We start from the raw sequence: 12,342 nt of genomic DNA, 5'->3' as shown, positions 1-12,342 counted from the left end.
TTTATTTTACTATTTAGCTTATTTTTGTTACTATTCATCAGTCCCACTACACTTTTTAGTACTATTTATGGATCCCACTACACTTTTTGGTACTATTCATGAGTCTCACTATACTGTTTCAGCTAATTTTTATCTTTATCTATAGTATTTTTAATAAAAAATTTTCAATTTTAATATAATAAACAAATCCCAAATAAATCCATATAGTTTATTAAACATGACGAAATTAACACCGACAAATGCATACATTGATTTTTGTAACATCAAAGCATGAGTCAAATCAAGTTAAATAAAAAAAAATCAACTAATATTTGTAACATCAAACTCATTCGTAAATAGCATTTCTTAAATCTCTATGCGAATGTGCAAACAGTAATTTTGTACAATGCATTTAGTTTGCTCAACTCGCACTGTTCATCAGGGTTTTTTTTTTTTTTTCTTCGTCGGTTTTGTTTGTGCTTTTTTGTCTTTTCTTTTAAATATTTGTTATTTATATGTGCATATACAATTACACCGACTTAACAAATTATTACAATATTTTTATAATTATTTGACAATTTGCACTATTTATTGGCCTTTTTTTTCTCATAGTACACCGGTTTTGCTTGTGCTCTTTTTGTCTTTTCTTTTAAATATTTATATATGCATACACATTTACACTAACACAACACATTCTTACAATATTTTCATAATTATTAAAGTGTCAATTTTTTAAAGGTCAAAATAAAATAATAAAATAAGAAACTAAGAATTACTACCATCTAAAACTCAAAAATATGTGAAGAAAAAATTTTGGATGTTAAAATTTAGTGGAAGTATTTTAGACATTATAAAATAAATATTTTAAGAATCATAAGATTTCATTAGGGTTTATCTGAGAGAATAACAATATGACATATTTGCTATTTTCCAAAATATTAAGGGAAAAATTGCTTGATTTTAAAGTTTAAGGAGTAATGCTATGTCCACAACATTTTCACAATAATTTCACAACAAATTTTATGTGGCAAGGTATTTTTTATGGATAAAAAAGTGATATCAGTAGTAGGCTTAGTTTAAAACCAATAACAACTTGTCATTTAGAATTTGTTCTAAAAATGTTATGGATGTAGCATTTCTCTCAAATAAAATATAAAAAAAAAAAAATCTATTCGATTCGTAAAAATGAAGGTATTGTGAAAATATTGTGATATTTTTTTGTATTCTTAGACTTCTTTTTTAGTATAGTCAAATTGGGTGAGCCAAATATCACAGTTTCACACACAATTTTCTTCTGTTGTCTTTTTGTTTATTTTTTTTTTTAATGCATAATTTTAAAACCAGTAATAATTTTTCACTAAAGATTTGCTATAAAAATGTTGTGGATGTAAAAAAATAAAATAATAATATCAAACTGAGACCTACCATAGTTGTAAATAATAAAAAAATATTGCGAAAATGTTGTTACATTTTGTTGTGTTCCTAGGATTTTTTTTTGTGTGACATTTTGTTGTGTTCCTAGGCTTATTTTTTTGTTTAGTCAAATTTGGTGAGCCAAAATTCATTTTTTTAGGCACAATTTTCTTCGATTGGCTTTTTTTTTTGTTTTTTTTTAATACATGGTTAAAAGTGGTTAGCCAAATTTAAAATCAATATCAATTTACCACTTAGGATTTATTATGAAAATGTTGTTGATGTAACATTACTCTAAAATAAAATAATAAAATATCAGACCAGAACTCACCATAACTAGAAATAAAGGTATTGTAAAAATATCGTAATATTTTGTTGTGTCCCTAGACTTCTTTTTTGGTTTAGTTAATTTGTTGAACCAAAATTCATTGTTTTATACGTAATTTTTTAGGTTGATTTTTTTTAACACATTGTTTCAAGTTATAAATAAATAAAAAATAAACACATTGTTTTACACACATACACACACAAAAATTGACGAAGCAGCACTTTTCTCCTTTATGTTTGAGGTAGTTTCATTCCCCCCAAAACTAAAGTTGAATAATTTCCTCCTTTATATTTTGTAAATGAGCATATACTCCTATTGTTACTTTCTTAATTAAACCCTAAAGAAATTTTATAATTCCTAAAATATTCCATTGTGCAATATCTAAAATACTCCTACTAAATTTTAATGTCCCAAAAAATTTCTTCGTGTATTTTGAATATTATGTGGTAGACTGGTAGTTATGCTTGAAAAGTTAGAATGATGATATATGGTATTCTATTTGTTACCTAGAGAACACTAATTTATTAGGTTTAAATCTTCTAGATTTATAATTTTATCTAATAGAAACTTTGATAACAAATGTCTTTTGTTATTTTGTTCTTTTTTTAATTTCTTTTCCTACTTAAAAGGGTGTTCATTAAAAATAAGTAAACTAAACATTGTAGTTAGACTCATTAAATAAGATGATAAAGAATGAAATATGAATAACAAAATCTTCATTGTATATGGTTACAAGTATTTAATTTGATGAAAATCTTCAAAAAAATTGTAGCATATATCTTCATTCATTGCAAAAAATTTAAATATTGTGGAAAGATGATGACATTCATTATCATTCTTTGTAACATTTTTGATGAGTAGATATTACATTTAGTAAATAGGTTCTAAGAAATTGTCATAGTAAATAGATATTCAAATAGTTATTTTGAATTTAAGTACATGGTTTCATACTTCTTCAACCAAAAAAAAAAAAAAAAAATCTATATTAATTTTCTCCCTGAAGGAGTAGCACGTGTCTTGCACGTGCAACCCACACTAGTATATATAAAAAGAGCCAATTCTTATAGCTACAGTGTTTGGTTTATTCAACTCATCCTGTACTGGCCATTTTTCTTTCTTCCTTTTTTTGTTTTTTGGTAACATCATTAGTTGAACCTTTTTTTATTTTTATAGATATATGAACTATTAGTTACCCGGTTTATATACAATTAGTTAGTAACACAATAAATTGTCACAATATTTTCACAATTATTGAAGTGTTATTTCCATGTAGGTCAAAATAAAATATCATGCTAGAACCAATCGTAACTAAAAATAAAGGTATTATGAAAAAAGATATGATACATCTATAACATTTTTCACAACACTTTCATAACAAATCATAGGTGATAAATTGTTATTGGTTTTTGTAAGAACCAAATTTGAATCCCTAGCCCAAGAGGGTGGATAGACTTAGACCCAAAAAGCTCAATACAATGAATTTGTAGAGAGTGGGTTGGAAAAATGGGTTTTAACGAGTTGGACAACAAATGTAACATGTTTAGAAGACAAGAAAATGAAAATAAATTGATTCAAACTAAAGAAAATCGTCTTCGGTACAGTCCGAGGAGATTTGTTCTTATATATTTCTTTCAAGTGTGATTACAAAGTCAATTCTTGATGGCTACAATGTTTTTCTCTTAATTTTTCCATCTCCCCTGTTTTTAGGGGTCTCTTACATTATATATCTCCCTTTCAATGATCTTGATCCTCCAGTTGTTGACCATCTAGGGCACTACTTGAGTGCTTGTCCCATCGAACACCCCTTTTGACCCTCTGTGAGTTGGGGTAGTCAAGGCAGCACTGTTCAGGGGTCTTCTCCACATAAATGTGACCAAAAAGTTAGCTGCAGAGCATTCAATGCAATGACAGTAGTTTTTCCTTAGATATTTCTGAGCTTCCATCCCTCCTATACGTTCATAACACTCATCCCCATCGGTGGAATTTCCTGGAGGGTCACCTTGAATGATGGGATATACATTTGATATGTGCTTTATTTATCCGAGGAGATGCTTCTCCTCGAACCACCTTCCCCTACTTTTCCACTTGCAACCTACTTATGGGACTCTAAGTTTAACACCTCTACTATTGTTTATTTATTCTCGGACCAACCAACATCCTTGGTCAAGGCCCAACACATAACTTTGGGCCCTTATCCCTATAATAGCCCTTCAAAACTCTGGTTTTTTCCCTTCTATCTGAGGATAAAAAGTGGGGTTTTGATTTTTAAGAGTTTAAGACCATTTATTAATTTGATTTGCACACATGAGACCACCGTTTCATGCGCTTCATAATTATTCCTGACGCTTCGGAGCCCGCGTTGCATCACTAGTTGCTCTAGGCAACGCTTTATTCTCCACATCCTACGATGAGATGTAGATCTAACGGTAGGCGTTTTTTCCTTGAATTTTGAGCGGGATAACTCCCACTCAATTCCACCCTCTATATAAAGTGCCTGAAGGGTTTATTCTCTCTTTGCTTTACAAATCTTCGAGCTCTCAAGAAATTCATAATTCCCAAACCTTCAAAGCTTCCCAAATTTCTAAAGTATCCAAGTCTTTTTTTTGAAAAATTCAATCCTTTAAGAAGTACTAGAAGCAACTAACGTACTCATCCTTGTAAGTTTCCTCTCTTCTAGGTTAATTTCTTCTCGACTGATCTCCTCGGCCTTCTATTCTTTGTTTCTTTCCTTTGAAAATTTCTTTCGCGTCCCTTTAGTTCGCCTAAATGGGTAGGTTCAAGCACCTTGTAGATTCTCTAACTGGTATGGAGGGTTTTAGGGCTAAGTATCACATTTCGCAGGGAGTAACCCTGCAGTATTGTGCTCCAGACCAAATAGTCACAGATAAGAAGGAAGGGGAAGTTGTTATTCCTATGATCGCTTTCATAGAAGGAGGAATGACACTTCCCATGGGTAGGGTGACCCGGGACTACCTAATCAACCACAGGTTAAGTCCTCACCAAAGCACCCTAACCTATTTAGGGTTTTGGGTAGCGTAGATGCTCTTAACGAGCAGATGGGTTTGGGACTCTCGTGGTATGATGTCATTCACATGTACGAGTGCCACAAACTCTCCGACACGGGATATTACCTCAAGTCCCGGTCCACCACCGTTAGATTGGTATCGTATCTTCCTAAGTCCAACAAAGGCATGAAGGATGACTATCTGATCGCCTCCAGGAAATGGCACGACGGTCTTCATTGCCCAACTCGGGAGGGAAAACCAGGTGGGGTACCCTAGGATTAGGTCCCTTGTCAAGGGATTTAGCCCTTTTAATTTTACCACCTTTTCCCTTTAACAATCCATCTTCTTTTGATAATGAGTTTTGTTGGTCTAACCATGATTTCTTTCTCGAATGTTTTTGCAGATAAAAGGCACGTCGCTCCAAGACTTAGCTTGGTTAACGTTCAGGGTCTCAACACAGTACTAAGATCAGAAATATTTATAAGCGAAGACAGGCAACTGCGAGCCATGCACTTAATACTTGATTACGAGCTTCTGTCAAACATATTCCAGGACACGAGTCAGTCATTAAGAGCCGGAGACCCTAGAATCTGCAGAATAGACGTTTCTGTTCTCGGATTTCTTGCTCGTGAAGATATCATGCCAGCTGGGATTCCTCTTGTCCCCATTCTTCCTGCAGCAGTGGCTTCGAGAGAAGAAATCGCCTCCTTGCCCCTATTCCTTGAGGAGGAGATAGACAAGTTTCACCTCAAGGAAGAAGAGGATTAGGGGGCCCAAATAATTCCCATATCAGACGCCGAAGATGAACCTGACAAGTTTTCAGGTGTTTATGCCCCAATTCTCGTCGTAGTCCGTTCGGATAGCTCATTCGAGGGAGAGGAGGACGAAATGGCTTTGAATAAGAGGAAGGGTCTGAGGGACATTATGGCTGGGAAAAACAAGGCGTCCACATTGAAGGAAGTTCCCAAGTCCCAAATTCCTCCCAGTCTCCCCCCTTCTCCCCCCTTCTCCCACAACTGACCTCGGCTTGCTCCCTATCTCAATCTCAAGAAGAAGAGAAAAGATCAGGAGCTAGAGGAAGGGGAGGTGGTGCCTCAGAAGGGGGCTAAACAGCAGAAAACTGCTAAGAACCCCAAGGATAGAAGGGCCACCTCCGCTAATAGTAAGGAGGAGCCCAATGGGGCTGAGGTGCGCATTCTGTAGCACATACGATCTCCTCGGCTAGAGGTAGATGGCGATGTCATTCTTTGGAACTCCTCCATTAGGGGGTTCCAGGGAGGGCATTCTGCCCACATTGTTGAGGCCTTGGAGCAACCCCTTCTCCTGCCCAAGGACATAGATGCTTTGAGACGTGTGAGGCAGCCAGACCTCTTCTTATCCCTAAAAAGGGACCTTGCCATGGTAAGTTTACAATCACATCTTTTAATTAAGTATTAATATGTCTTCCCTCCTTTTTACATGGGGTTGCCTTATTATCTTTGTGTAGATTACCCAAAAGGTCTTTGTGGCTGAAGAATGGGTCAAGGAGGTTCGTAATGATGTTAAGAACGAGGCCCACCTCCACGTCAAGGCTGAAAAGTCCTTGAGGGCCACGAAGCAAAAGTGCAAGGAGCTAGCCTCCAAATTGATTGCCGAGGAGAGGAAAAGGAGGAGTGCTGAGGCCGGACTAAAGAACGCCCAGGTCTAAGCTGAAGACCAATGCAAGCTACTCTATCAGACTGAGATAGAGTTGGCCACCCAAAGGCAGCTGGTCCTGGAGTTGAAGTCAGACTTACAAAAGGCCAAGGAAGCAGCCCAGGCAGAGAAGGAAGCGGCAGAGGCATCAAAGCAAGTGTCCTACCTCCTCGGTATAAAGGAAACTGAGATTAGGCTAGCCGAGGAATTGGTCGAGGTATGTAAGGATTACTGCAAGGTAACATGGGAGGAAGCCCTCAACCTTGCAGGAGTCCCTACGAATTCGAAGTGTTAAAAAAATTAGAACCATTGATATTGGGTGTAATATAAAGTGATGTGTTAAAATAGATAAAGTGAGTTTTTGAGATGCTAAAAGTTAGAAAATTTTAGCTTCACCATTGTGAGTGCTCATACTTGGTCAAAGAGTGGTTAAAGCTCTTAAAAGCTAAAAAAACTATTTTTAGCAACTCATTCCACAAAAAGCATACTACAACAATGGTGTTATTCTTAACAAATTTGGCAAATGAGCTACAATAGACTACCATCTATGGCAGTCTACTTTAGCTCAAAACTTAAAAAATAATAATTTTATATTCCTTTGGTCTTTTGTTCAATTAAAATAACCTCTCTCTCTCTCTTCGTGGTTTGTTTCTCATTCCTCTCTCTCTCTCTCTCACTGGTTTCTCATGGGTTTCGATTTAGGTTGTGGGTCACGGTGGTAATGTGGTGGTGAATGATGCGTTTGGGTCGTGGGTCACAGCGATGGCAAAGATTTGGTGGCGGATCGAATTTGGTGGTGGTTGAGATTTTGTGATGGTGGTGGAAGAGGAAGGTGGCAGGGTTTTGTGATTGTGATGGTGGTTGTTTTGTGATTTGGAAGAGGAAGGTAGTGGTTGGGTTGTAGTTTTGTTTTGTTTTATTTTTTATTTATTTTTTTGGGGTCAATTGTGGTTGCCACTATGGTAGAGCAGAGATGGAGGTGGTTGTGGCTGATTGCTATTGATTTTTGTGGAGGTTGTTTTTATTTTATTTTATTATTTTAATGAGTTGTTTATATTATTATTTTTTTAAAAAAAAAAAACTTTTGATACAGGTTGTATTATAAAGTAAGATGTTATAAAGTAAGATGTTAAAATAGATTAAGTAAGTTTTTGAGTTACTAAAAACAAGTTTCGAATGCTCCATCAACTGTTTCTAGTGCTCCATCAACTGTTTCTAGTCTGATATATGGGATGCTAGCTGAATGTAATGAGTTTAGGAAAGTGTCCTTCTCCCATGTTAAAAGGCAAGGCAATAAGCCTGCTCATTTATTGGCAAAACAAGCTCTTAGCTTGGATAATTTCTTTGCTTGAATTGAAGAGTGTCCTTGTTTTTTAGAACAAGCTCTTGTCCATGATGTATCTGTTTCTTTATCTTCATAAATAAAGTTTTAGTCTTTCTATCCCAAAAAAAAAAAAAAAAAAAAAAGCAAAATTTTTTTGTTACTTTGAGGTGCTCTTAGCATCTAAATGTTCCCATTCTCAACGACAATGTCGTATATATACATACGACTTGTAGCAGAATACCAAAACGTGCAAGTGCTTGTGGATTAAAATTCATCAAGTCAAGCTCCCCTTATCCTCTTCTATTGAGGCCAAAACACAACCACCACCTTCCTTTTCAAAATATTTACACAAAACCCACATCAGGGAACCAAGCATTCAGCATTCTCGTAAATAAACTCCAATTGAAGCCCCCTATCACCACCCCTAAACGCACAAAAGAGAAAAAAACACAGACTCTCACAGACACTGTGAAACAAACCCAACCTCACATCATCATCATCAGTATCACCATGGCGAGTCCTTCTCTCTTAGGCTCCGCGACGTCGTCGTTTCACGGCCAATCCCCACTTTTCAAATCCCCAATGTCAGTACGGGCGGTCCCTAGAAATGGGGCGGTGTTGACGACGGTGAAGTCGGCGGCGGGGGCTGCTGTGCTGGTGGAGAAGTCGGAGGCGGAGAAGCCCAGTCGTCTCAAGGCCACTTACATCGAAAAAATCATTCCCAAGCTCAAGGAAGAGTTCTCCTACCAGAATATCCTCCAGGTAACCCCATTTCTTTTATTAACTTTCTCTATCAAATTCATTGTTTGAATTTCTATTGGGGTTTGAGTTTGGGGCTGAAGAGTGTTATGCTATAATATATGGTTTTTTTTTTTTTAATGGAGAATGGTCTTTTGGTTATATGAGAAAATGTCACAAAATATTTATCAACTGCTGAGATGGCTGGTGCCTAGTAGTGGTTAATGGTAGCTAAAAAAGTAATCTTATAAGAACCATAAAAAATTTAAAAAAAATTAAAAAATGAACTGTTGTGAAAAACGTTGTTTATGTAGCATTACTATATCCATTTGCGCAAACTCAAGAAAGAGGAATTAAATAATTCAACTACATTGGAGTAGATGAGCTTATATATATATATATATATATATATATATATATATTCAGTTTTTTGGGGGTCAGAGTTGCTTGTTTTCTTGGTGGCCAAGGTACACTTTCCATTGAAAAATAAAGGGGGGATTAGTACTTTGGTTGCCTTTTAATTTTAAGTTTGGGTTATGATTCATCTTTTTGGGTTCAGAATAAAGTGTTTTTTCTTGTTCAAATTTGCAATGTAGGTTCCGAAGATTGAGAAGATTGTGGTGAATTGCGGTATTGGGGATGCTCAACAGAACTCAAAGGGTTTGGAAGCGGCAATGAATGATCTGGCACTCATAACAGGGCAGAGGCCAATAAAGACACGGGCGAAAAATGCTATAGCCACGTTCAAGATCAGGGAAGGACAAACACTTGGGATTGCTGTCACACTCAGGGGAAGTGTAAGCATGTTTTGTTCTCTCAATTGCGGTTTTTTTAATTTTTATTTTATTTTATTTTTTATATTATTATTATTTGAGTTAGTTTTAATGATTCCTTCAATTTAGAATTTATGGATTTATTAGTTATTACTAATCGAAAAAAGAATTTCGGGATTTTATTGCTTGCAATGCTTAATAGCTAGAATTAAAGACTTAAGGCTGTTATTTTGAAATATTTGTGCTTCCTGGTGTTTGCGGTTGTAATTGGTAGTAGCAGTAGTAACTTGGGGATGAGATGCCATTGATATGAGTAAATCGTAAATTATCACTTTTGAAGTAAATAGTCTAATAGTTTGGCTAAAAGAAGCAAGTTTTTCCCCTTTGGCATTTGGAAAAGTATTTACAGATTCTTGGAACAATAGAATTTTTGGCTCTCTTTCTCTGCTAAATTACAAACTACACCCTCTAAGTTTGGTCTGTTTTCATTTTCATCTCTACCGTGATTAAAAATAGAAGATCTTGCTCTGCCCATGAGTAAATATTTCATAGTGGACTCAGTTTTTTTTTTTTTCCCAATGTTAGTAATTCGTTCAAATGGTGGTGGTGGTGTTTGCAATGTCATTTGGTGTGGGAACAAGTCATTTGGAGCTTGAGGGCTTCTCAATCTCAACCCCCATACGGCCATACCCATAAATCAAACCACCGAGCTGTTCTCAACAACCCAACCAGCACTTATGGCCAACGTCGCCTCTCTAAGCCAATTGGCCACACAATAAACCCTTAATCACCACCACTGTTGCCAAGGACGCATTCCAATGTGAATTAACCAAACCCAGACCAAACTTACTACCTAACCAATTCACCATTGCCCAAGCTAGATTGTACGTCACTACCCACCTATGTTTCCCAATCAAACCCAAACCAAGTGCTGCCGTTCATATTCACTGTTGTTCGAAGCCACCCACGCCTCCCATCCCAAGCTGTTGATTCAACTCTTGTTTGCCGCACTACCTTGAAGCAATGGAAATAGAGAATGAGAGGAAGTTATGGCAAAGAGACAGAATGAGAGGAAAAGTTCTTTTTTTTTGGGAAACTGAGAGTTAGCAAAATTGCGTTGTTTTGGTGAACTCCACAAATTAGATGGAGGTGGACAAAAGCGCACATTGGAAACAGGATGGAAGTTGAGGGGCTCAATTGAAAAAATTGAAATTATAAAGTTGAAGATGAAAACAAGTCAAACTTGGACAGTGCAATTTATAATTTAGCCTTCTTTGGCGGTTGTTTCTTGCTAAAAGCGTACTGTTGACTTGTGTTATTGGAATTTTTGTTCAAATTCTGGGTATTCATTTCTTCTCATCGCTTCTTTTGAATGTGTGAGATCATGTTGTGCATGCTGCAATCAAAAATCCTGTAATCATCAATTATCTACGTAAATTTGACTCAAGTATACAAAGAAGAAAAATTTACTGAGACAATGGTTATGCTCGTCAATTTGACTTAATTGCTAGAAATTGATGTTCGTTATAGTTTGATTGTCTTTCAGATAGTCTGTATGTGCTTGTTTTCTGGTTCACATGTTTATGTTACATGTAATGGGATTGCTTGTCACAAATCATTCTATTTTTGTAAAATATCAATTATTATGCCTGCCATAATTTACTTACCATCAACTACTAAGTGGTGCATCTTTGTGCCGCAGGATTCCAAAATGTAATTTATAAGTTCCCCACGGTCCAAACTAATTGAATCTTGTGATGTGGATGTTATTTGATTTTGACAGATGATGTACTCATTCCTGGATCGGCTAATTAACTTGGCTTTTCCTAGGACAAGGGATTTTCAAGGTGTAAACCCAAACAGCTTTGATGGGCATGGGAATTATAGCATTGGGATTCGTGAACAGAGTGTATTCCCGGAGATCAGGTATGATGCTCTAGGTAAGCCGAGGGGAATGGATGTTTGTATTGCAACCACAGCTAAAACCGATCAAGAAGCCCAAAGACTTTTAGCTCTCATGGGCATGCCATTTCGAGAGGGTGGTGGTTCAGAAATGGTGCGCAAAAAGAAGCTCAAGGCTCACCATTTTGGTTCAAAATCAAGGGGCAGATCACGGAGATAAATGTTATTTTTTGATTTAAATCTTGTACCATTTTGCTATTTTGTAGCATGTTTGCAAATTATGTCCATAACGATTATGTTAAATGGAAACAATTTGGAGTTGTAAATCGTATTGTACTTGACTTGTTACCCCTTCACAGTGCACTATTTTGGCTTATCCATTGTCTTTCTTTTTATAATGAATATACTTCTTAACCCCAAGGGTTAGTACAATCAATATCTTATGAAGTAAATGTTAATAGTTCGAATATCTCATTTTTCCTATTTTCTATATAAGAACTATTTTAAAAAGTAGAAATAGAAATACTTCTATATAAGAATTGTTTTCTGTTCCTTCTCAAAAAAAAAAAAAAAAAAAAAAAAAAAAGAATCGTTTTCTGTTTATTTATTTATTTATTTTTATCACATTATTTAGAACTTTTGAATGGTTTTGAAGGAAAATTGATTTATGTTTGTTGTTTAAGAAAGTTCAGCATCATACTTCTCGCTACATTCCATTGATCTCAACATGGAAAGTGGGTGGTCCTTTCCTTTGCTTGTTATGTAGGCCTTATACCTAGTGAATGGATAAATTTATTTGGGTAAAATATCATCATTTTACATCCTTAAACTTTCACAAAAGTTTGTTTTTCATCTATAAACTTTGCAAAATGTTCAATTTTCATCTTTCCGTTTATATCTACATAGCCTAACAGAGTGACGATATGTTATCTGACTTGGACTAAACCATTTTATTTAAAAATTTATGGACACATGGGTGATTCGTTGATTAAATATTTTACCCCTCACAACGATTTGTCCCTCCTTTATTCTCACAGCCAACTACACCTTCGCTTCTCTCAGGTCAGATCTCGACGCTGGTCATGGCAACAAAAGCAAGATAAAGTTGTAGTTTGACTTTGGCTTGTTTTGGGTTGGGGCGGTTTTGGGTGCCTAACACCTTCTTAAGATTGTACCTTAACTCCGAGCTCATATCTTTGGTAGTAA

General features: G+C 35.7%; 2 protein-coding genes across 2 annotated transcripts; both read left to right on the top strand.

Annotated features, from left to right (window-relative positions):
* Positions 1 to 5,613: 5,613 nt before the first annotated feature.
* LOC115985471 (axoneme-associated protein mst101(1)-like) lies at positions 5,614 to 6,694 on the top strand. The gene is made up of 5 exons (XM_031108413.1): positions 5,614 to 5,685; positions 5,776 to 5,913; positions 6,001 to 6,126; positions 6,212 to 6,406; positions 6,473 to 6,694. The coding sequence occupies exons 1-5, from the start codon at positions 5,614 to 5,616 to the stop codon at positions 6,692 to 6,694; spliced, it is 753 nt and encodes a 250-aa protein (XP_030964273.1).
* A 1,411-nt stretch (positions 6,695 to 8,105) lies between these two features.
* On the top strand, positions 8,106 to 11,512 carry LOC115987109 (50S ribosomal protein L5, chloroplastic). The gene is made up of 3 exons (XM_031110575.1): positions 8,106 to 8,485; positions 9,058 to 9,258; positions 11,018 to 11,512. The coding sequence occupies exons 1-3, from the start codon at positions 8,234 to 8,236 to the stop codon at positions 11,354 to 11,356; spliced, it is 792 nt and encodes a 263-aa protein (XP_030966435.1). The 5' UTR covers positions 8,106 to 8,233; the 3' UTR covers positions 11,357 to 11,512.
* Positions 11,513 to 12,342: the final 830 nt, after the last annotated feature.

The sequence above is a fragment of the Quercus lobata genome, chromosome 4 (assembly GCF_001633185.2).
Source record: "Quercus lobata isolate SW786 chromosome 4, ValleyOak3.0 Primary Assembly, whole genome shotgun sequence".
NCBI classification, from domain to species: Eukaryota; Viridiplantae; Streptophyta; class Magnoliopsida; order Fagales; family Fagaceae; genus Quercus; species Quercus lobata.
The sequence above is the reverse complement of the archived record's forward strand: the minus strand, read 5'-3'. Positions and strand labels throughout refer to the sequence as shown.

Excerpts from the sequence above, each read along its gene's own strand:
- LOC115985471 (XM_031108413.1), top strand. The coding sequence starts at position 5,614 with ATGGCTTTGAATAAGAGGAAGGGTCTGAGGGACATTATGGCTGGGAAA. Across the intron at positions 5,914-6,000 it reads AGGAGCCCAATGGGGCTGAG|GGAGGGCATTCTGCCCACAT; the intron begins GTGCGCATTCTG and ends AGGGGGTTCCAG. Across the intron at positions 6,407-6,472 it reads CCGGACTAAAGAACGCCCAG|CTGGTCCTGGAGTTGAAGTC; the intron begins GTCTAAGCTGAA and ends ACCCAAAGGCAG.
- LOC115987109 (XM_031110575.1), top strand. The coding sequence starts at position 8,234 with ATGGCGAGTCCTTCTCTCTTAGGCTCCGCGACGTCGTCGTTTCACGGC. Across the intron at positions 8,486-9,057 it reads CCTACCAGAATATCCTCCAG|GTTCCGAAGATTGAGAAGAT; the intron begins GTAACCCCATTT and ends TTTGCAATGTAG. Across the intron at positions 9,259-11,017 it reads CTGTCACACTCAGGGGAAGT|ATGATGTACTCATTCCTGGA; the intron begins GTAAGCATGTTT and ends TGATTTTGACAG.